The sequence below is a fragment of the Gasterosteus aculeatus genome, chromosome 13 (genome assembly GCF_964276395.1).
Source record: "Gasterosteus aculeatus chromosome 13, fGasAcu3.hap1.1, whole genome shotgun sequence".
Taxonomy (NCBI): Eukaryota; Metazoa; Chordata; class Actinopteri; order Perciformes; family Gasterosteidae; genus Gasterosteus; species Gasterosteus aculeatus.
This window is the reverse complement of record NC_135701.1, coordinates 16,338,426-16,362,174: the sequence shown is the minus strand read 5'-3', so window position 1 is coordinate 16,362,174 and position 23,749 is coordinate 16,338,426. Positions and strand designations below refer to the sequence as shown.

The window sequence follows — 23,749 nt, the reverse complement described above, 5'->3', positions numbered from 1 at the left end:
TCACTCAGAGACTACAGGTTGTCCCCCGCTGTAGCAATATTGCAAACAATTCAATATGCATGATTTAAAAATATAAAGAGGCTTTAACAGCGGTAATATTAAGCGGCAAGGAATCTTTTTGGGGGGCCCCCATAGTCTGAGAATGTTCATATATTACTACAGGGTAATATTATATATCCTCAAGACATTCTTGTTATTCTTATACGCATATTTTACCAGGTTTAAAAACGTGTTTTCAATATTCCTAAATGTACAGCTCCTTATATTTCCTGCAGTTGCATTAGTGGTTTTATTTTTCATTATCGCAATTGAGAATTTCAAATAAATTACATAAGTGGTAAATGTCACTTTAGTGCCATCTGTATTGTTAGTGTGGTTTCAACCAATAACACGACAGATGATTGGCCACACGCATACACCCGCAGCGTATCGACCAATGAGGCATGACTTTACTAATTGGCGGGTAGCAAACGTAACTTTGTGACGCAAACGCTCGCAACGTTAACAACAAAGGATGAAGAATAAATGAAGTTACAATCTGTCTTTGTGCGCGTTCATAACACACGCGTACACGTGACGGCTGTCTTAGAGTTCGCTGCCTCGTCGTTGTGACGTTAAGTTAGTAGCAACAACACAAAGGCGGTTGAAATGTGAATGAACGGTAAGTCGCCCAGTTTTGCAAGTGATGGACACCCGGTAAGACGGCTAACGTTAGCATACATATCATGTGTCTGCTAATGCCAGCCATCCCTAGCGGTTAGCCGACACTAATATAAACTAACGCTAACGTTAGCCAGATAGGAAAATACGTTTATCAGCTAGTGTGTGCAGTCGTGTTGACCAATGACTCTTTACAACGTCAGCGTTACTTGCTCAGGACAAACTGCAGCAATTCCTCACAGCAGAGCTAAGCTAACTATGCTAAGTTATGAGCACTGTTTTGGGGAAGGTTTACGTTACGTTAGTCGGTCAAATTCCGTTCTCCGTTAGCAGTTGTGTCCAGCGATATCAGTCGCCTAAAGCAGGTTGCATCGATCTCGATGTCGAGTATTTAATAAGAGAGGCGGTCACATACAATGAACCTAACTCCAAATGAATGAATATTAAAGGTGCCTCTAACTGAAATTGGTAAATAAGAGAATAAGTGGAGCTGTGTGGGTCTGATTATGCCATGCAACTACATGTTTGTTTTTCATGTAACTTGATTTTCATTTTTTCCCTGCTTTTTCCCCTTCTTTTCCTTCGTTTTTGTGGTACCATACATTTCTATAGATCCAATCAAAAGCAATAGACGGTGGCGGTGAATCGTCTGCTTGCCACGTAACAAAATGGTAAGGCTTGATATGATTGAGTGCTGCGTTTAGTAGCTGTTTTGAAACTATAGTTTCAAAAGCCTCCTCATACAACAAATGTGTTCCTCCTATTTGTGGTTTCTTTACAGATTCGCATAGCAGCACTGAATGCTGCTTCGACAGCTGCAGATGAGTCACAAGACCCCTTGAGAAATAGCAAGAGTCAGACAAAAGAGGCTCAGGTACAGAGGAATCTGCAAGATTAAGCTTAACCGCTGGCGAAGATGTGTTTTTTTTATTCTCCGTAGATGATTAAGTTCTCCAACTTGTCTTCTATTTTTGTCTTCAGGAAGCCGAGGCATTTGCTTTGTATCACAAAGCTTTAGATCTACAAAAACATGACAAGTTTGTGGAATCTGCCAGCGCCTACCATGAGCTTCTCAAAACCCCACTGCTCAAAGAGGTAAAATATCATACAGCCTAAAAGTCCTCAGGAGGCTGTAATAGTCTTGCACAATCACATCAACGCACACCGTTCAGTCTTTGAGGACTGTCTCTTGTTTCGTTTCGGATGCTATGTAGACTGGATTCTACATAGCATCCAGAAATGGCGTTTCATGTAAAACACAAACACTAATTCCCTGGTGATAACAATTTACATTTGGCAGACAGTCAAAACGATTAAATACTGATCAGTATTAATAAGTAAAACAATTAACTCACATTTCAGCAGCCTTTTGTTTTTTTAGGTTCTTTGTACAAATGTGTTGATGTGAACTGAAATAGTCTCAGCTTGTTAAACGACTTGATTTGTTATTGGTTTACTATCATATCAGTTAATGTCTTATATTACACTCTTTGGTGCCACATTTAATGTACCCTTAATATTTTAGGCCATGGCCTCCGATGACCAGAAAGTGGGTCTCAAGCATCCCGGGCTGATGTTGAAATATTCTACTTTTAAAAACTTGGCTACTATGGCTGCATTGCGGGATGATCTGGAGACCGCAATGGAGTTTTATTTGGAGGTAAAACAAGTGTAATCATTGTTAGCATTTTCCCACGTTGTGCTACTAAATGCTTTATTTTGACGCTCCGGAATGATTCTGGGGACTTCTAACATCTTAAATCTGCTCTGTTCTTCTCTCAGGCAGTTATGTTGGATTCTACTGATGTGAACATGTGGTACAAAATTGGTCAGGTGGCTGTGCGACTGGTGCGCATTCCTCTGGCTCGACATGCGTTTGAGGAGGGATTGCACTGCAACCCAGACCACTGGCCCTGTCTGGACAACCTCATAACGATCCTCTACACACTCAGTGACTACACCTGTATGTCAGCTTTCATCATCCCTCATTACCAGGGACAAAAAAAACAACAACTAACATCTACATGTATTTTCCAGGCTGTTTGTACTTCATCGCTAAAGCATTAGAGCTGGATCACTGTTACACTAAAGGCCTGGTGTTGAAGGAGAAAATCTTTGAGGAGCAGCCCTGTCTCAAGAGGGACACAATGCAGATGTTCATTAAATGGTAAAGCCAGCTCGCTTTTTTTTTTTAAATTCCATCATTTCCTCAGAATATGCCCCAGCTGCATCTCTCTGCTTTCCCATCACTGACGAACGTCTTTGCTGCGGTGTGGGTCGTTTTCAGTGATATGTCTATTCATTATGTGGAAGTGGAGATGGAGGAAAGGAAATCCATTGTGGACGAGGCACAGGATTTACGGAAGCGCAGACAGGCTCTCTCTCACTCTGAACCAAAACCTGACCTTGTCCTGGTTCAACCCATCCGCTGCCTCTCGTGAGTTAAATTCTTGTTTGAGCTCCACCGACATCGAAGTAATCGTTTTCTGGACTCCAGTTTGTGAAGCTTTTTGTAAACCTTTTCACCTGAAGGTCCTCATAGTATTTTCCTATGAAGACAAGATGATGACCTAACATTAATCCACTGTTGTTGTATCCCAGATGGAAGCACTTGGGGGAGAAACTTCTTGCGATGTACAGACACCAGACCACGTGTGAGCCGCCGCGCCCAAGTCTCGGCCGCAGAATTGATTTGTCCGAGTACCGTGACCGCAACTTTCTCCAGAACCTCCCCCAACCCAGCAGCCCTGTCAGTATGGGCCAAACCAACGTGCTAAGCAGCAGCCCCAGCTCGTCCCTGCCGCCAATGGCCCTGCCTGAGCCCGCAGTGCTGCCCCAACCCAGCACGCAACCTCAGCTTACCCCAGCTCAGAACACCGTGGAGGTCACCACTTCTGCTCCCCCAGTCGGTACGTTCTCTATGAAGAGGAATTTCTCTTTCGTTAAATGCTCATCAAGCCGCTGTATTGGTGCTAATCTGTTGTTTCATCCCACTGCATGCTCACAGTGACCGCAGAAGAAGCTTCCCTGGCAGATAAAGCGAAGAAACCCCCGAAGAGGAAGCGAGTGGTAGAAGATAGCGGGGAGACGGCCAAGCGGCGCTCGGCACGTGTTCGCAACACAAAGTGCAAGAAGGAAGAGAAGATAGATTTTCAGGAGCTGCTATTTAAATACCTACCTTCCAGGTATTTTAACACACAACCACGTGTATAATGTATAAATATATTACTTATTAGAATTGTGGTGGTTACAAACGGTTCTGCTTATTTTTCTTTAGGCTAAAGAAGTTTGATCCTGATAATGATGACGAGAGTCTGAGTAATCTTGACACTCAGTGCGACAGGAAGGTGGACATGCAGCCTCTGCTTGGGGGTTGCCTGCCTGCTGACTCTGTTGAATACATGGAATCTGGTATGTGTTGCATGGGCTATGCATTTAAAATACACTGATGAGCTATTTAACTCTCGCTCGGTGACATGGCCTAAATATTCTGTCGTGCTATAGGTAACTTCATGTCTAAATGACAATATCGATTTTTCTTTTTTCAATAATTCAATGTAAGTGAAAAAATAAATATTTACATATTTACACTTTAATAGCATTTAACTAATTGGGATTTTAAAGTGTTATATCCAACAACTAAAAAGCCCAGCAGATTTTCTGAGGAATTTAGGTTGGCATGTGCATTTTACACTCAATTAAGACAATAATTGTGTTTTATGACATCTGGATGTAGGATCTCATTGCTGTGTTTGTATAGACAAAAAACATCAGATAAATCATCATTGAATTATTACTGTGCCTTATTGACAAAGTTTGTTTTCCCTCCCATAGAACAAGAGGATGTCCACAACTTCCTGCTCAATAATATGACCAATGGGGGTTTACTGGACGTGATGATGCGCTATCTGAAAGCAGTGGGCCAGAAGTTCACAGTGGAGTGGCCTCGGGGGCTCGCTGCTGTGGTACTGGAGGTCCATCAGACCTGGAGGAAGCACAGCGGTGGTCTGCCTAACCCTCTGCTTCGGGACTGCAGCAACCAGCACATCCAGGTAAATGACAAGAAAACAGGTTAAATATTTAAACTCGAGTTGTATCATTTTAAATGAAGACTGTTTTAAATGTGGGAGATTCACTTTGGGTACAATTTGGAATGTCCGCTTATTCCAGTGTCTATAGAGGTGGAAAATATTTTTGAATTGGAACAAGGGACTTAATATTTTATGTTGTATGTAAATTGGCTTCATATTTAAATCTGCTACTTTTACAGCAAATGTTGACAATGAGCTTAGCGTGTATGGAGTTGCAGTTGGAGCAATGGATACACAACAAAGGGAAGACCGGTAAGTACCAGTTAGCCAACCCTCATTATTTTGCAAACATGGTGTGATGAATTTCGGTACAGTGGATTTTAACAAAATTAAATTTTCTGAATTACTTTTTCCCTTCAAAAACGTTGGCTGAATGTTGACTGAGGCCTGAAGGTGGCACTACAATGTAGATTTTAAACATGAAGTTATGGGGGATTAGCAAAGTATTGGAAATAGATATAAAGGAACAACCTGTTTACACTTTGCTTGCCATGTATCTTTTCACTGGTCTAGTTTCTCCAAGAAGAAGCAGCAGCAGCAGCAGCAGTATTTGTCCCAGCAGTGATGCAGCAGACTCTGAATTCCCAGGGCAGCACTTCCAGAGTGATTTGTTACTTCTGGCCATGGGTTCGTCCCAAAGAGACCTGTTTGATGATGACTGGCTGGATGTTATGGTGCGGGTCTACTGGCTCAAGGCCCGATTCTTGGCGCTGCAGGTAAAGTTTATATGGTTGGTTGTTTTGCTTAACCTTTGATTGTGTGATTCCTTTCCCCCCTCAGCTCAGCCAGATGTGACTTGTTAAATGTTTTTTTCTTGTGTTTTGTTAGGGAGACATGGAGTTGGCCCTGGAGAGCTATGATGTCTGTGTTGGCCTGTTGCAGAGCAAACCAAAGACCCCCGAAGGCAAACATTACACAATCAGCCTGCCTAACCTTTGTGTGGATGCAGCGATCTCTGTAGAGGAGGTCAGTTTGCTAGCTCATAAAAAGTCTTCCCCCATTTCCAACATATTACAGTTTTATACAAAATGTCTTAAATGTTTTTTTACACTTTATTTTACTGTCCCCATGGACAGATTGACAAAAGGCTAAAGTCTCTGGAGCGCTGTCAGTCGTTGGAGGAGATCCAGCGTCTCTTTGAGGCTGCAGACTTTGATTCCGTTGTGCGTCTGCTGCAGCCCACTCTTAATTATGGCAACCGGACTAAAACTCTGGAGTTTGTGAGCTCCGCACCAGAGCGGCCTGCTCAGCTGATGCTACTGCAGGTTTGATGTGCTCCGACAATACTGACTGAACCTGTATATCCTTTTGAAATGTGTGCATGTTGACATTTGATATTGGTCCCTCTCCCTGGCCTAGAACGCGCTTCTGAAGCTACAGGACTACCGGCAATGTTTTGAATGCAGCGAGTTGGCTCTGAATGAAGCCCTGCAGCAGCTCAACTCTGCATCAAACAACTCTCCGCCTAGCAAGGAGGAGTGGGTCAGTACCATTGGAAAGTTACTGGATGGCACCGAGATCTGCTTCATCAAAGACTCCGGGCTCCTGAGCAGTGTCCCCCACTTCCCTAGTATGGCTCGACTGGCAAACAATCTTATCCAGGTAAGAAGGGAGCCGAAGAAAACATTTAGTTTACTAGAACGTCCGTGAAATTACATTGTAAAAAATCTGCCTCTGTGGAATTTTTATTTATTGTGTTGCATGTTTTTGTATTTTCAGCTGATTGATCTGAGCATGAACATCTCGGACGATCCCAAGGAGCCTTACTTCTTCTCGGTTTTGCCTTGGATCATCCTGTATCGCATTATCAAACAAGAGGAGGCTGCGTTTAACTGTATGCTTCGACAGCATATGTCCGCAGGGGATGATGAAGGTTTGTTGACCTCTTGTTTTCATGCCTCTGGGTTTTCCTCTGTGTTTATGCTGTGGTAGCTTTCGCACAAAATGACCCTTGCAAGTTTTTTTTCCAGATGACTCTGACGCTCCCATGCTGCCCTCCTCACTGATGCTTCTGAACACAGCCCACGAGTATCTCGGCCGTCGCTCCCTGTGCTGCTACTCGGAGGGCGCACTCCTCAAGTTCTACGTAAGTCTGTTTGTAGACTCGTCTCTGCCTGTACTGTACTCTGGCCAAGGTGACGAGTGAATGCACTGCTCTCATACCTGCTTTTAATCCTTCCTAGTTGCAGGTGTAGACCTGATATGTATTTATTTGTGTTTGTTTCTCTAAAGTCAACAACTTGACAGCGCTGCATTCTTTCGCTTGGTACAGGTTCAGGTTTTGAAAAAGGAGGTTGCAGCCTCATCCAACAATGACTCTCATCCCTACAAAGAGGAGTTGGAGATGGCCTTGGAACAGTGCTTTTTCTGCCTCTATGCCTACCCCAGTAAGAAGAGCAAGGCCCGCTACCTCGAGGACCACTCATCTCCACAGGTTACTCATTCAGATGCTTCCAAGTCTCGGTTCCTGTCTTTCAAATTAACATTGTAATTAGGATGGCTGCACATTTAATCAAATATTAATTTCTAGTAGGATTTGGGCTTTGTACAGTTAAATGAACACGAGCAACTGGAAATTTGAGATCAAAAACGCGTGGAAAGCTCTTTGATATATCATGTGAAGCGCTTCCTTAACTAATAGCCCACTGAGAAGGTACCGTGTACCTTAAAACCTAATGTGAATGTGAGCCTGTAGTCAAGAGTCAAGTATTTCTTACTGGAAAGAGTGTAGCACAACATGTAAGTGAAAGCAGTCCGGTCTTGATTTAACTGACTGTGCCATAATAATATTTGTATAAAATATCAAAAGTAATCCTGATTATCATTTTGGCCATGATTGTGCAGCCCTAGTAGTTAGTTCCATAAATGTAAAATGACTAATGCTCGGACGTTGAATCCATTTACGTTGCATACAAAAAAATGTCATATGGGAAAGAGGTGTGGAAAGTTTTCATCACCTGCCATCTTTCTCGTGTGCTGGCAAACCAACATACATGGAGTTTGGCTGCCAGTGACGCAGACACATGTCCTCATTAGCGCAGACATGTGTCCTCATTGACCCGTACACAACTCAGAGGTCCGCTTCATCCATTAATGCTGTTGTGTCCGCTGGTGAGGTGTGCATATCTCATATCCCTGAATTCAAATTGAGGGGTTGAGATGGAATAACTGCGTAAAAGCATGAAATTGTTGCAGTGCAAAATTTAAACACATTAAATCATCCATCTTCAAAATAAAAGCCTAATTGGATCAGCACCACTTAAGATACAAAATCGTTAGCTAATCCGGAGGTATGTAATTCAGAGTCAATATCCTCAGGGAGATTGTAACCGCTAGAGTGACTTAAGAGACGGTAAAGCTTTTATTTTTGTAGTGCATGTGACCAGCCACCAGGTGGAGGTCATTTCCATTATTGTGTACCAGTGCATTCTGATTAAGTATGCCAACGCAGTGCCAGAAGACAGTTCCCAGGAGATGTTAATACCACTAATTTGCTCTTGCGACATGTGTACTACGGTGGAATAGGACACCAAGGTTTCCTGTGTAACCCTTCTGTGTTTTGCAGGTTGAGCTACTGTGGTCCGAGGCCCTCTTCATGTTTGAGTATTTCAAGCCAAAGTCACTGCCTGAGTTTGACAGCTATAAGACGAGCACGGTGTCTGCAGAATTAGCCAATTTGCTGAGGAGGTTTGCTGGCATCGCCCCCACAAGTGAAACCCCCACTCTCACCATGGATGAATTGGCAGCCTACATTGAGGGCATGACAGAGAAGGTCAGTTGGTGGGCCCACACTGAATTTGAGGAAGACGAGTGACTCAGACATCCTAAATAGATTCAAGACCTGCTCTCTCTATTCGTCAGTCTTCTAACCTATATTGCAGGTTTGTCACAGAGAATCATGATTTATTAAAGAAGTATTTCATTTTGATCTCTTTAAGGCCCCGTGCCTTCCTGAAGGAAGTGCTCCTGCGCCTCCAATCATTAATGAGATCTTCTACCTGCTGGCTGATTACCATTTCAAGAACAAGGAGCAGTCCAAAGCCATCAAGTTCTATATGCATGACATATGCGTGTGTCCCAACAGGTAGCTCATTTCTCTACACTAGCGTCATGAATATAAGCAAATAAATGAGATTGTGTAGGTTTTATCATAATACAACGATTTACACAATACATCAAGTGCAATGATTTTACTGGAAACATGTATTTTTCCTCAGGTTCGACTCGTGGGCCGGGATGGCTCTAGCTAGGGCCAGTCGTATTCAGGAAAAGCTCAACTCCAATGAGCTGAAAAGTGACGTTCCTATATGGAAGCACTCCCAGGCAGTGCTAAACTGCTTTAAGAGGGCCCTGGTTATCGACGGCTCCAATCTGTCTCTGTGGATCGAGTATGGTACCGTTTCCTATTCGCTGCACACATTTGCGTCAAGGCAGCTCAAGCAGTGGCGCAACGAGCTCCCCCCAGAGGTGGTTAAACAGGTATGATTCACGTTAACAAAGATATCTTTAGTTTGTTCCACACGTTCATTTTGTTGTGGAGTAGATTGATCCATCACCTTGAGCTATGACGGTCGTGTGTGTTGTTTCAGATGGAGGAAAGGAGAGACTCCATGTTGGAGACCGCGTTCCAGTGTTTCCAGGGAGCTTCCCGTTGTGAGGGTGACAGTGATGAAGAGGAGTGGCTCATTCACTACATGCTTGGCAAGATAGCAGAGAAACGTAAACAACCTCCGGCAGAATATCTGGAACTCTACAAAAAGGTAAACAATTTTCAGGTTACTTTCTATTTTTTTTATTTCCTGTAATTTAGGTTTAATTGGTAATTCATTAGATCAAATGTGTCATACAAATGAAAGTGTTTCAATACCCCGCCGCTCTCCCATAGAAAACGCCGAGCCGTCAGCTCGCAACTAGTGTTGCCAACAACGCTACCACTGCAAACAACTGCAGCAGTGCTCAGCTGAGGGGAACCAGAGGGTGTTGCACTTCTACAACAACCCCTCAGCTGTAACAGCAATGTGAGCGCAGTATCGAGACGTGCACTGAAAGGCTCTTTGAATTTTAACGGTTTAATGTTTGTCAGATACAGCGACGCTCCGATAACGACACACTCGTAGGGAAAGGGACTTTCTATGCTCAGGTAGACATCTGATAGAGATGGTCTACAATAGTGGTGAGAGTTGTGGTTTAACAACCCATGACTTTCCGTCCCTAAGGAGAAACGTATTTCTAAGTACTGCAGTTTAATGGACAATCGTTTATAGAGGTCAGTGAGGTAAGTCATCTATTTGTTTTATTGAATTGTAAAAACCAGGGAAATAATAACCGTAGTATAAAAAAGCTGGAATAATCCTTCGGTTGATTACAGGCATTTGTCTTGCTCTCTCCCAAGAGTCGTTTCATAACCCGCCTACAGAAACGGAGATTGCTGCCCTTCCGCCCTCGCATGATGGTTTTTTTTTTCCTGCAGAGAACAATGTATTGAGTTAGTCATCGCTCTGCTGTTTGGATTAGATCATTAGAAGCAGATAACCCTGATGACCGCATGCATTTGACCTGTTAATTTGGACTCCCAGTTGACTTTTTGGGGGGTTGGTGATTCTTTTATATTTATAGGCAGCCCACTATCTGTATGAAGAAGCTGCTAGATACCCCCGAAAAATCCATTACCATAATCCTCCCGACCTGGCCATGGAGGCCCTCGAGGTAAACTACAAGTTCCCTGTAAATCAAACTTTTTCCGTAGCTCTGTCTTATTGATCCAGTTGCGTAACGGAGCTGTTTGAACACATTCACATTTAAAGACATTGTGCACTAGACGTTTTTTCTCCCACTTCTTTCATCTAGTTGCATTTCCGTCTCAGCGCCACCACTCTAAAACTATTAGAGGGGGGCGTGTCTGCGCTGGAACACGAGCTCTTGTTCAGTTTGCTGGTCGAAGCCGCTACCGGCCCCTTTGCCAGGGGGGAAGAGAAGAGCATGCCAAGCATGCCTCGGTCCCTTGAAAAGTAAGATACACGCTCTTGCCGGATTTACCAATAGAGCATTCAATCGCCCGGCTGGACACCCATTCTCACCATTGTTGTCGATGTGATTGCAGGGAGAAACCCCCGTCCATGACGGATGACGACTTTAATTGCTCGTCCGTTTGCATCGGAAACGTCCTCATCTCCTCCCACCCGTCGGCTGCCACCCCAGGTCTGACTTCCCCGCCTTACGTGGCCACGCCGTTTGACCACGATTACGCCAAACGCAAAACACTCCGACGGCAGCAGTGGCAGCAGCAGCGGAATGAGGAGCAGCAGGCCGATGGTACAGTCCCAGTCCTAGACTCTGTCTCTGGGGTTGGGCTCTTTGCCCTTTCTGCACTGGGACAGGACGCCCACTGGGGAGCGCTCAGATTGCTAATCACCATGCTTAATGGCTTTGGTTTCAGTCACAATGGTCCCCTTGCACTGGGTGATTGGGATGTGGTGAAATGGGCAATATGGCTTCTGTTTATTTGACTAATTTGCTATACTTGCTATACAAAGCAGCACTGTTGAAAGAGATGTGTGTGTGTGTGTGTGTGTGTATGATGTGTATATATCTTTTCTCGTCAGCTGTTCTTAATTTCTTTCCTCATCAATCATCTTGACACCTAATTTCTTTAATTGCTGCTTAGGCTTATAACGTTGTGGATAAATTGCAGATTCTTAATGATCCTTATTTTTGCTTTACTGTGTGATTGTGTTTTGTTTTTGATAATCTATAGCACTTTACTAATAGCAACCGATTCCTGATTACGCAGATTCTGTATTTTTTAGCAACTGCCTTATTTTGTGAACCTTCATTTAATCAGCTTATTTATTGAGCTTAAGATCTGATTCGTAAGAAGCTCGAGTGAAGCCAAATAAGTTGGATGAGACACACAACAAACCAGCAAGCCAAACACATAAACACACCCAAGCACATATGTTGGACAAACCGGGAAAATCTACAGACTTCTCTAAAAAGGTTCCCAACTAAGAGTTCATCCAATTGGATGTTGTTTTTAGTCAAGGAACTCTACACCTACACATAAAGTTGCTGATCAAGTCTTCAGTGTTTTACTGAAAATAGACTTGATAGTGGCCTGAATTGCGTGTGTCTGTGTGTGTAATGAACACAATAAGTCCTGCACATGGACCGTCTTTCATGTATGCTCTTGTACTTGCAGTGTTGACATGGTAATTGTCTTTGTTTGAATTTCACAGGAGACACTCCGTCTGTCTGATAGTTTCATATCTGAGAAGAAAACCATCATACACAGAGTTAAAATATTATATACATCTTTCAACTGTGTGCAGTGTTGGGAAACATGAACCTATATGCCTTTTGGAGAAAACGGCCCTTACCGTTTTTTATGTATGACTAAAAAAACGTGACATCGGTTCACCGTTCCCATGTGTCATGTTTAGCTTGAATGTGCAAATAACGCAGCCATATTGCCCATGTTGCCAGTTTTGTCACCCCTTCCAGATTCCTTCCTACCTACCTGCCTGCTACCTCTTTGCCTGCTTGCTTTTACCACCTGCTTTGCCATTTGATATGCATGTAGTTCTAATGGGGTGAATGTCTCCACGGCTGGACAAAGTCCGTCCTTTATCACACTTCACTTCATTGTCTGGTTTATTGTGTGGTTACATCTTATTTAAATTTGCTGCGGGCTAGATGTGACATAAAGTCAAACCGTCTTTGGATATGTCAAAATCTCTACCTCTGAATCATGTGTGCCACTAATTGACCCTGAATGGAAATCATATCCAAATACTGTGAAAATGTCAAGATAAGAAAAATGAAAATACCCCCCCAACCCTCCATGCACATGTTTGCTTGTAGGTGTCCACGTTTTCTGGCTTGAATCCTGCTCAAAGTGGGGGCCGGGCCTGATTCAGTCATTCTTTTATCGAGGAATGATCTGGATGAATGCTGCTTTTATGATCTGCCCTTGCTCATCTATCAGAAATATTCTTTCTGCATATGTTTTACCCCTTGCTGCTCTATTAAAGGGGCACCCAGTAGTTTATTGGGCATAACGGTAGCCAGCCAGTGTGTCTTCCAAGGTTATGGGTGACTACTGCACCCACTGATCATAGCACAGGATTATTTATGTCATTTTAGGTGAGAAATATTGATGTTTAGAAACGGTAGCAATGCACTGATAGAAATTTGTGTCTGAATCAGGTTCAACATTTTCAACGAGAGTGGCATCGAATCTGTATTCATTTGTCAAGAAAGGTAATATATTTTTGAGGGAAATTGCAGATTTTTAAATATAAATTCAGATACAGATTTTATTTGGATTATATTTTAAAACCAGCTCCCCATATCTTCAACAGCCTCACCAGAGTTTGACCATGATTACTGCCTGCCCAGGTCTTCAATGTGGCTGGCTTCCCTGAATGGTACTGCTCTTCAAACCAACAAACTCTTTAAGAGGCTCTGCCGTTAATCCAAAATGAAGTGCACACGGTTGTCGATTTACACAAACCTTACAGTATCATCGTAAATGTGCTGTTAACTAATGACTGTCAAATCTTTTTTTGAAAAGTCTCCTGTATTATTCACTGGAAATAGCGAAAGTGTATTGCCCCTCTGCTTCTGTTAGTTACAACGCCCTGCCAAGGAATGTAGTCATGCTGAGGATGCACAACAAGGCAATTAAGAGAAATGCTGGTATTTTTGTTTTGGACCAGTAGGGGAAAAACCAACAATCGCTCCTTTTGATAAAAAAAACTGTCTTGTAGAATGCTTATGGGACGATTTGTGGCTCGTGATCTATTCTTGTTGCATAATTGTATATGTACAGTCAAAAGTTCAGACACACTTTCTCATTCAATTGAGTTTGATTCACCTTAAATTACAGTAAAATTGCTTTTTTTAAATGATTACTTAAACCCTATGTTATGTGTATTTACCTATGATATTCCCATAGGCTGTTATTGGCCTTGATCTGGGTCCACTCTACCGTTGGCCTGACCATGATGTTTTTGTTTTGTTTTGGCAGAGCGCAGTCAGGACAGCGAGGTGGTGATTCTCTCTGACTCCAACTCCACCCAGGACGCCTTCACAGATCCCACGAGCTCACAGGACAGCAGCCACAAACCGGCTTCTGGGAAAGCCAGCTCGTCCTCATCGGAAAGTACAACCCCGGTGAAGGACGGACAGTTCGCATCGGAGGACATAGGTACTCTCGGACTGAAATAACTGTGTTTACCGTGTCATTGCATTGTTTTAGGCAAATGGAATCAATATATATGACAGTTTACACTAAAGTACCTTATTTACATGTGCACCAAAAATTCCAGTCAGATGTGCTGTCTTGATGTTAAACCAGCAGAACGCTGTTCTCACAAGCAACACTAAAGACTTTTTTTTAATGTTTTTTTTTATTTTTTATGTACATCAGTGTTACATGGAGGAGATTCCGGCATCCAGACGGAAGACAAAATAATCCAGGAAGTAGTCGAAGCCGTGGTGGTGACCCTCCCTGAGGTCTCCGACCCCAAGGCGTCCGTGGAAACGTGTTCTCATCCTCCGCCTGTCCCTGCCACCCCACCAAAGCCCCCCCACTCTCAACAGCCGGCGCCCCAAACTCCGGCCAGCGAGAGCAAAAGGAAGCCGGAGCCCAAGGCGGAGCCGATCGAGGTGCCCACAGCCCTGCCCGCAGATATTGGCGACCAGAGACGAATGCTGGTGGAAATGTGCGTGCGGGCTCTCTTCCTTTGCCTCGGCCGCTTCCCTCAGCACTACAAGAGCCTCTACCGCCTGGCCTACTTCTACTCCAGCAGCAAGACCTATCGGGTAAGTCCCCCCCGTTAAATGACGCCACTGGCCCTTTCCGTTGCATTTCAATGGCCGCTCCGTACGTTGAGCCAAAGCGCTACGGCTGTAATCAGTATCCCTTCTCATTAACGCTGACATTTACAGGAGATGGGGCTCGATGAGAATTCCTTCAATTTCCTCGAAAGGCCAATGAACTTTATTTACATTGTCCCAAATAAAGATACATCAGTGCTGCAACGGCTCTGGTCTTTTTGACGGGTCTGTGAGCTCTGCAGTAATCCATGAGTTGCTGAAGCAGCCTGCGTTGGCTGCGAGGCTCTGTGGGCAGAGGTGTGCGTGGGTGGCAGCGCACGGCTCGCTCGGCCAACTTGGCACAGTGAGGTTGCGTTGAGCTTTCCTCTGGTGGCGTCCTCCCGCCAGCACTCTGTCAAACTGTTAATACAGCCTTTGTCCCTACTAGAGGGGTTGGGACTGGAAAAGCCCAAGCTTTTCCAAAATGTTTGCTCGTCTGAGAGTACTATGTGTGCAGCGCAGTGTGTTTTATGGCTCCCTGTGGTAATGTCTACCTAATTGCTTTAATACTGAAGAAACCGTTTTATATTATTATCAGCTAGAATTAATGTATTGCGGAGGATTTCCTTGAGTCTCAGTTAAATGAAGACTATATTTAGAACTTTCCCAGATGGTCAGGTTGTCCCTGTTGTTTCCAGTGTGGTTATCAGCAGAACTGGATGAATACAAATGCACGCTGGCAGCGGCTCGATGTCAGTCAGTTTATGTGAGGCTGTTGACACATGTTGCTCAGCTCCACTCACAACCAGACACCTCGCACGTTAAAAGCGTCTGTTCCCCTTTTGTACGCGGGACAACTGCTCCTCTAACGTTGACCTGCCAGCTTCCTCCTCACTCCAAAGATGGAAGGAGAGGGAGTTGTAATTCCATGCCACAGCTTACTGGGTTTGTGAGCCACAGCGTGAAGTGCCATTAGCTTGCCGTCATTTAAAACTGGTTTAAACACGGATTTATGAGTCATCCCCATGCTTTTTCCTGATCACAAATGAGCATAATATTTTAATGATATATGAATCAGTAGATGCATTGATATCTTATTGTTTATACGGATGTGCGTATATAAATGTGTGCATTCACATTCATGTTTTATTTTCTTAATTAATTCATTTATTTGTATGCCACAGAACCTACAGTGGGCCAGAGATGTGTTGCTAGGAAGCAGTGTCCCATGGCAACAGCTGAAGCACATGCCAGCACAAGGACTTTTCTGTGAAAGAAACAAGACAAACCTATTCAATGTAAGTCACTTCACCATGTTCGACATGGTTCTTCTTCCTCTCCACATCGCTATTCAAACTGTTTGATAAGGTGGCAGATCTCCCAACATTTTATTTGCAAGAGATACCATTGCATATCACGATTAACCTTGGTGTACATTGGTGATGAACGTTTTCCTTGAATGACTTGGGAGCAAGCAAGTTTCAGGCGAGGTTTCGCTCAAAAGATTTGACTCAAATCTCTACTTAAAATCTAATAAACGAGTGCATTATTTTGACTCCAAAATAGGTGTAACAAAACTTTTCAGGGTATTTGCGCTGAAAGTAATATTCCAGAATGAAAATGGTCTCCTTGGCTAAGCCCAGGCTGCTGGGTGAAATATGTCACTTCTTGGTCTACCGGTTTGTTTTGAATCGTGTATGTCACATCTGGCTGAAGCTATGTACCCATGTAGAATTATTTCACACACAGTTTAGGAATATTCCCAAATAAAATCCTACGTATTTTGCTAAGATACAAATTGCGTGTCTCACATGCACAGAATCACTCGTCTTACTCTAAAATGAAGCTTCATCCTAATACAAACTTGCACAGCAGCAGCAACTAAAATCGACACCCAGAGGAAGAACCACTGAAGTGTGAGCTGCTGTTTGTGAATAATGATCTGTACGCGTGTTTTCTGTGAGCAGATGATTGGCCTACCATTACTACATCTACCCGTGTCACACATGTTATTCACGTAATTCAATTGGATGCACAAGATCATCCCCTAAATATGAATCACTAGATGCGTGCGCTGCCATGAATAAAGCTGCGCAGTGGGGGATTGTTGAATTATCTCCCTTTCAGAATTACAAGGCCTCTGCTGCGTTCCAGTGAAGGAGATTACATCCGTTTTGAATGTCAGTTCATTTAACTGTTCTCACTTGAAGCAGATATTATTTCCGTGCGGAAGTTGGCTTTGTATTTTTAATTTTTTTATTTGCTCCTTGTGATATTTGTCAACGGCTAAATGCGCTCACTTGCGCCACAGAGCTGCTGGTACAAGCAGAACGCCACATCCCGTCAGCATCGCATGCAGGTCTGTTTTCTGGGAGTGTTTCGGTGGTGCAGTATTTTGGCCATTTGATTGTGTAGACCCCAGAGTCAAATGCTGACTCCAGAAGCCTTCTGGTGACAGCCTGTAGAAGCGATGTGGGCTCGGTCTGAGCTGGACGAGAGCTCTGCAGCGCTGCGTCCCCCACTGGGTTCTCGCAGAGCCCCTTCTGGAGGCAAACCTGCCACTATGGCAGACCAACTGGTGAAGCTTAACTGTTCCCATCTCCCTTCACTAGGACAGGACAATGCAAACCTTTCTAAATATTCATCAAACATGCCTGTTTTCATTCAGTCTCTGGGTTCCGGGTAGTTTGAAACGCATAATATATTCTGTATTTTCATGCTTTTAAATTGTTAGAAAGTTCTTGCCCGGTAGCAGCCAAAACTCTTCAAGTCAGCTTTTCTGAGCTGTATTAAGTTGTGAGCTGCGTATGTTAATTTCAGCTCACAGACATCTGCGTTTAGCCTGATTCATCGGTGCGTTTGTTTTGAGTAATTCCTCTTGTCACTCCATGGTCAGCGTGAGAGCTGCTAACAGAAGGACAAATGGCGTTGATCACATATCAAACACGTGGCGCCTTGGTGTCATGAAAAGTTGACTCTGGCGTGTTGCAGTGAGCCTGTTAGAGGTCCCTTAATGTAGGTCACGATGCCCTACTTTCCCCTCCTGCTTTGGCTGGACGACATATGCTGGGGCCGGCAAAATAACCCACATATTGCTGTTTAGAAATGATCCACACGACGTTGTGTAATTTATTTTTATTGGTGATTGGTGAGTCCTCGCTTTGAGGGCCAGTTCACTTTTAAACCAATGACAAACTGATTGTGTAGTTCTTGATAAATATCATAATATTTAGTTTTTTGGGAGTAATTTGAGACATATGTAGTATATATAAAACAACCACATGGTTGGTTATTGGTTTGAGTGGTTCCATACTAACAGGCCCCGTGTCTGCTCAGCACGGCCAAGATCTCGTGTGTGTGTGTGTGTGTGTGTGTGTGTGTGTGTGTGTGTGTGTGGGTGTGAGTTCACTCTGGCACGGTGATTCCTTCCCCTCGACCAGGCGCACACGCTTATATACACATGCTCTTGCTTACATATTCCTCCACCCACTCATTCTCTCTACGGAGCGCGTGAAAAAAATGGACTACCTTGTTGCTACGTTTTGGAAAGACATAAATCTATCCTGGTCCCAAATCTTTGCGGAGGATTCTGTCTTTTTAGAAGCAGCAATTGTTTGATTTCACTCCCTGAATGTCACTTTGCTAATAGGTAGGGCCACGTGTTTTAAGGTAGTCTTCAGTTATTTCTTGCTTCGGTTTCCTGGAGGACTCAAATATGTGTTTCCTCAGCTGTCCAATGTGCTCCAGGTGGAGCTTCTTAGGAGAACCTTGTTATTTATTTATTTTTCTTAGGGGAGGAGTATTGGCCCAATAAATCCATTCGGTTGAAGTCTGTGTTATGATTTTGACTTTGATTGAACTGCTCTAAATCTGGCTACAGATATGTTTTCCATTGCCTCCTTTGTTCACTTGAACGTGACATTTTTCAGCAGCTCCCCCCCCTTCCCTCACTCACAACACAGGAAGCAGGAAAAACCAGGTGTGTTTTAAGTGTGTTCACGGTGGCCGGCTGCAGAGGCACGGCCAGAGTTGGGAAGGAGGAAAGGAAGCAAGTGAGGGCTGTTGTACTGGAGGAAGGACTTTGAACACAGTTGTATCTGTACAGGCGGCGCGGTAGTTCAGTCGGCGTTTCTGTGGTTGCTTTCACTCCCTCAAACCGGTTGTCTTTCGCTCTTAATTTCTGCCGGTTCTTTTTCCACTATTGGCGTGACTGCCCGCTTTGATTGACGCCACCCACCACGTTGCGGCGTCATCGAGTTCATTCTCCGGCCAGTTTGTGTTCTCTTGTTCTTTTCCTTCTGCTCAGTCTTCGGGTTGATCACGCTCTCCCCCTCCCCCTGGCCCTCATTCTCTCTGCTCATCGCGGCTCTCTGCTGCACTCGTTGTGCTTCCTCATTACTCCCTCTCGCCCCTCTGTTTGTGTGTGTGTGTGTGTGTGTGTGTGTCTCGTGTGTACCAACGGGGCGGAAGTTTCTCAACCTGCATCCGATTGGCTGGCAAAGGCCTACGAGGATTGGCTGACAGTTGTGTACACTGCGAGAGAAAGGAGAGGGGGGGGAGGAGGGGGAGGACTCCAGCAGGCTGGGGTCAGGGGAGAGCGGAGATGGAGTGCGTGGGTGTTTTTGTTTTGAGATGGCAGTGTTTGAAGGCAGGAGCGGAACGAGTCAGTGGCATTCTGAACCAGTAGGCCCCCGACCACAGCGCCGTTTCTCCTGCTGCCGCCGTCCGCCTCTTCTCCTGCCGTGTGCGGCTCTGCTTCCCGATTCTTCTCGCTGCCTGAGCAACCAAATGTAGCCCACCGATTGCTCTCGCAGCGCGAGCCTCTTTCAGGGTGGAGGCGCTGTTGGTGCTGCTTCCCCCGGCAAGAAACTCCCCAAAGGAATACTGACACGAGCGCAGAAGAGTAGCTTTTCTTTGGGGATGGTAAGTCTTTCTTTTCTGACTTTTACAAAATCCAGAGGAAGTTTAGGTGCATTTCTGTTTGAGCAGAGCTCCTGTGTCGTTTTTGTAGGTTTGTGTTACAGTTGGAGGGGTCTTTTTTTATTCTGTGATCTTGTTGAATGTTACAGATTGAGAAAAGCGAATGTACTGAATGAAGTCCTCCTGAAGGTCTGAATCTGTCCTGCTATGCAAATATTCATAATGGTTAACTGTGAACCTCCCACCTGCCGGATGCAGGTAGCTTTAGCAGGTAACTGTCCATCGTGGATTTGTTTGTGTGGGGGGTCGTAATCCTACAATCTACAGCTGTAGTAGTTTATGAAATAGTGATGTTGTTACAAGTAAGTTGCATTATTGGCTGAAAATCCCCTGCAGTCATTAAGTTTTCCTGTGGTCGTATGTTGGACCGCTGCCTTTCCTGCCACTGACGGCACGTTAAGAGATGAGTCGTTAAGACGACTCAAATCCTGTTCAGCAGACAGCCAGTTGGTTCAGGCGGTCACACAAGGAAGAAGAGGGACCCAAGTACTTGGTCCATGCTCGACACTATGTTGCTGTTTGTAACCCATGAATAAGTGAGTAATTGTGATTTCTTAAGGGTGTGACTTGTGTCTGTTTTGCTCCGGATAACCCATTTGTACCAAAGGCTTTTCTTGTCATTTATTTATCCCTTGCCCAGTTGTGGTTTGTTTCTATGTATCTTAATCTCTGTCTGATTTTTGCATTATGTATTGGTCACATCTGCTAAAGCTGCTCTACATATCAAGCAACGGTCATATTTTATCTCTCAAAAAAAAAAAGATGCTTAAAATCATTGCAGTTGGTCTTACAAATCTGCTTTGGCTGTTGTGCTATGGAGTAATCTGTGCAAAGCCATGGCTCTGCTTTGCCTAAACAGATTTTCTGCAGTTGGATGGGTGTCTGATGAAGAACAACTCTCCTCCATTAGAGATGTTTTTCTAAGTGTTCGCCGCCCACCCCCTCATCATACTTGTCCTATTGCTGTTGGAGGCATTTGCTAATCCTTGCATTGGAAGGTTAAAACCTTCCCAAGCCCCTGATTGCATCATATGATGATAAATATTCTCATTTTCACGCAGTCATTTGAGCCATCCGCTGATTCTTTGGTTTAGTTTCATCAGAATGAATCATCTCCTGTGTCATCGGAGAAGAGATTTATGCCAAACGGAGTCGGTGGCCCTTGTGTACTAAAAGTGATGAATGCATCCTTGATTCATGAACCTGTTTAATTCTTCATGATACCTTTTAAGACATTTTTCATGAAAGGGGATAGTATAAAGGCCTGAAGTATGACATCAGAGTTTATTGCAAAACCTCCTCTGCACTCTGGAGGTTGGATTTTTTTTTTCTTCACTTTCTGGCAAGATCCATTGTTTGTTTTTGTTTTTTTTGCTTCTTCTCCGTACATTTTGTACATTCTCCAGTGTTTTGGGGATTTATGCATCGAATAGTTTGCTGAGGCTCGTACGGAGGACTCCACGCTCAAGTACAAACAAGGTCTACATCCGTCCTTTGGGACTGTGATTTGTTTTGAGGGTTTTTTATTCACCGCTCTTCTCGCTTTTGTTCCACACCGTTGGCTTTGGAAATGCCATCTGACAATGTGGAGCCGTCTACGAGGAGGAGCTCCCCAGGGCCTCCGGCAGCTGACGGAGCCGCCTCGTTTGCTTTGTTCCGTCCCGACGCAGTCATCTTTGTGTTCGTCTCGCACACGTTTTCGGTATTCAACGCCATGTGCTATATGACTGTACGCAGCTTAGGCCACCATCTGCCCCTCTCATCAGTGGCTTCAGAGGGCAGAACCTCGCCTCGCTTCACCTGCTGAGAGGACATGTGCTCACCGAACAAGGTGGACTTGTCCGTCACCAAAGAGAGCCGGGGTTTGTTGGCAGCCGGGCCGCTGGTCTGTTGCTTGGACAGAGCAGAGCACTAATGAGGCTGCGTGTCGTGAGTGAGATACCGCCCCACTTCCCCACCTCCGACATGGCCAACCAGTCCACAAGATCTTTCCTGCAGCCTTTTCCCTCATTAGGCTTTTCTTGTTTGACGGTCCTGTTTCGAAGTCCTTTTGTGTTTTACACTACTTTCAGTTTTTCCACATCGCCCCGTTGATCGTTGGTCAGCTTGTACCTTCTTTTAAGCCTATTAAAACCCATGAGTAGCAGCAGAGCTCAGTCATAAAAACATAACTTCGATCATCAATCAAATATCTTTGTTAACGTTGATTGTACTACAAACTGCTAACTCCACATTCCACTTCTTTCTCTCTCTGTCACCCTTCAGGGCATCTGGCGTATTCCTGTGGATGAGATTGATCGCCCGGGAAGTTTCGCTTCTCATATGAACCGATCCATTGTCCTCTTGCTGGAGGTGTTGTCTCAGCTTAAAGATCACGATACTCTGGTGAAGGTCTCTTTCATGCTGCAGAGAACCCCTGACCAGGGAAAGTAAGGCTCCACTTCGTTCGTCACTTTGTTTCTGTTGTGTTTTATGTGACGCTTCCATGACGGTCTCTCTCTGCTGCGCAGGAAGTATTTACGGGATGTTGATCGGCAGGTTTTGGCCAAGAGAGCTTTCTTCCTAACTGTAAAAGTCCTGGAGGACAATCTGAACAGTCTCAAAGGGGTAAGCGAGAGCAAGTCACCGCATGCGAGACTCGAGAGCTGGCGCCCGCTTCGTATTTTCACCGCTTCTGTTTTCTCTCAGGTGTCTGAGCAGCTCCACAAAGCACCCGTGCCCTCAATGGGGGAGATGACCACAACGGACGCATCCAACAGGCCCAGCTCGGAGGACGGAAAACATGCTGCGCTTAAGAAGCCCGAGATCCCAGAGGGGGCTTGTGCCCGTGAAACGGCGCCCAAGGAAGCCTGCCAGGCCCAACTCGTCCTGCTGGCCGTAGACGCAGGGGGAGAAGTTCAGGAAATCTACCCCGGGAAGACGGAGACCGCTGTGGGCGAGGGACACAAGGCGGGGCCGGAGGAGCCCATGGAGCTCGACCCCGGCCACTGGAGGAGGCCCGCCGCGACCGCCGACCCTCAGCACACCCAGACGGCGGCCTCAGCGAGTGTCGCGCAGCCCCAGCCGAAAGTGACCGACAGCAACCGGACGCCAGAGCTGTCTCTGGAGGAGCTCAGCATCAGTTCGAGGCAGCAGCAGCTCCAGGCGTCGGCGGCCAGGCTCACGGTGGCGGCCGGCGGGGCGGCTCAGGGGTTACTCCGGCGGCCCAGCAGGAAAAGGAAGCTTCTCGACGACGTGGAGTCCGGAAAGACGTTGCTGCTCGACGCCTACAGGGTGTGGCAGCAAGGCCAGAAAGTCATGACGTACGACCTGGCTCGCATTGAAAAGATCATGTCGGAGACCTACATGCTCATGAAACAGGTAAAACCTCTCTGCGCATTGGGCTGAGCTCAGGAAACCCCTCTAAATAACCTCTAACTGAATCAGCAGCACAACAGCCACTGTAGACGGGACTTTCCCTCTTTCAGCTGCTGACTCTAAAAGTAACCACAGGCTATTTTTAAAGATGTAGTGGTTTTTTTATTTTACCTGCTGAGCTGCTGTATCGTTGTAGATTCAGTTACAACTACATTTAGAATTTCTGCTCCAAATGATTGTTGAACGGTCAAAGACGTGTAAATGCGGAACAGAAGCGGGCTTCTGTATTGTTAACTATCCTTTATTATATGAAATCACTACAATAACTTTCTCCTGCGTATGTGTCAAAGAAGCGGGAAGTTTCTTTGTAATTCAGTTTTTGAAAGTTAGTCAAACTTTTACTCATCAATCAATGCTGTAGATACAAAACCCCACACATCAGCCTGTAGCCACATGCTCGCCCTACAGGAGTTGCTGTGTGATGTCATAGAGCTGTATGTAGGTGAGGGACAGAGTAGATGGGCCAGTTTCAGCAGCTCTTGTTGTTGTCTACCTTGTGTCACTGCTACGAGTTTTCTTCCTGTGCTCTTTAAGAGGCGCCGAAGCAAATATTTTCCGTGAGACGCGCCCATAAGGGAGAGTAGTCAGAACCAGCCACGACATGTTTCCTGTCACAGAGTGAATTGAGCAATTAATATGCCTGGACATTTTCCAGACTCATCTGCTGTTTCTGTGCGTACTGGAAGGAGCCGCACTGCTTTGTGGTTTGCTGCACTGCACAGCTGCATGTTGTGCTTGTTGATCTGTAACTTGCATCCTTTTTTCATCCATGTTTGTGTGGT

The 23,749-nt window shown here is 44.9% G+C and overlaps 1 protein-coding gene across 8 annotated transcripts in view; it reads left to right on the top strand.

Annotated features, from left to right (window-relative positions):
* The first annotated feature begins 457 nt into the window (after nucleotides 1-457).
* cabin1 (calcineurin binding protein 1) overlaps nucleotides 458-23,749 on the top strand; it is a 29,568-nt gene continuing 6,276 nt past the window's right edge. For 2 of the 8 annotated variants that reach the window (XM_078086974.1, XM_040195243.2), the window contains exons 1-35: nucleotides 458-661; nucleotides 1,273-1,331; nucleotides 1,442-1,534; nucleotides 1,642-1,755; nucleotides 2,186-2,320; nucleotides 2,443-2,623; nucleotides 2,698-2,827; nucleotides 2,948-3,097; nucleotides 3,262-3,569; nucleotides 3,668-3,845; nucleotides 3,938-4,071; nucleotides 4,495-4,712; nucleotides 4,931-5,003; nucleotides 5,265-5,467; nucleotides 5,580-5,717; nucleotides 5,828-6,016; nucleotides 6,111-6,353; nucleotides 6,471-6,624; nucleotides 6,722-6,837; nucleotides 7,024-7,185; nucleotides 8,317-8,523; nucleotides 8,690-8,835; nucleotides 8,969-9,230; nucleotides 9,341-9,511; nucleotides 10,368-10,457; nucleotides 10,599-10,759; nucleotides 10,852-10,949; nucleotides 12,957-13,010; nucleotides 13,112-13,177; nucleotides 13,780-13,959; nucleotides 14,182-14,576; nucleotides 15,755-15,868; nucleotides 21,816-21,979; nucleotides 22,061-22,157; nucleotides 22,239-22,910. In XM_078086974.1, coding sequence (XP_077943100.1) covers nucleotides 1,329-1,331; nucleotides 1,442-1,534; nucleotides 1,642-1,755; nucleotides 2,186-2,320; nucleotides 2,443-2,623; nucleotides 2,698-2,827; nucleotides 2,948-3,097; nucleotides 3,262-3,569; nucleotides 3,668-3,845; nucleotides 3,938-4,071; nucleotides 4,495-4,712; nucleotides 4,931-5,003; nucleotides 5,265-5,467; nucleotides 5,580-5,717; nucleotides 5,828-6,016; nucleotides 6,111-6,353; nucleotides 6,471-6,624; nucleotides 6,722-6,837; nucleotides 7,024-7,185; nucleotides 8,317-8,523; nucleotides 8,690-8,835; nucleotides 8,969-9,230; nucleotides 9,341-9,511; nucleotides 10,368-10,457; nucleotides 10,599-10,759; nucleotides 10,852-10,949; nucleotides 12,957-13,010; nucleotides 13,112-13,177; nucleotides 13,780-13,959; nucleotides 14,182-14,576; nucleotides 15,755-15,868; nucleotides 21,816-21,979; nucleotides 22,061-22,157; nucleotides 22,239-22,910 — 5,799 coding nt within the window. In that variant the 5' untranslated portion in view covers nucleotides 458-661; nucleotides 1,273-1,328. Of the gene's footprint in view, nucleotides 662-1,272; nucleotides 1,332-1,441; nucleotides 1,535-1,641; nucleotides 1,756-2,185; nucleotides 2,321-2,442; nucleotides 2,624-2,697; nucleotides 2,828-2,947; nucleotides 3,098-3,261; nucleotides 3,570-3,667; nucleotides 3,846-3,937; nucleotides 4,072-4,494; nucleotides 4,713-4,930; nucleotides 5,004-5,264; nucleotides 5,468-5,579; nucleotides 5,718-5,827; nucleotides 6,017-6,110; nucleotides 6,354-6,470; nucleotides 6,625-6,721; nucleotides 6,838-7,023; nucleotides 7,186-8,316; nucleotides 8,524-8,689; nucleotides 8,836-8,968; nucleotides 9,231-9,340; nucleotides 9,512-10,367; nucleotides 10,458-10,598; nucleotides 10,760-10,851; nucleotides 11,064-12,956; nucleotides 13,011-13,111; nucleotides 13,178-13,779; nucleotides 13,960-14,181; nucleotides 14,577-15,754; nucleotides 15,869-21,815; nucleotides 21,980-22,060; nucleotides 22,158-22,238; nucleotides 22,911-23,749 lie in introns of all 8 variants that reach the window. The other 6 variants (XM_040195242.2, XM_040195241.2, XM_078086976.1 and 3 more) reach the window with 3 other exon arrangements.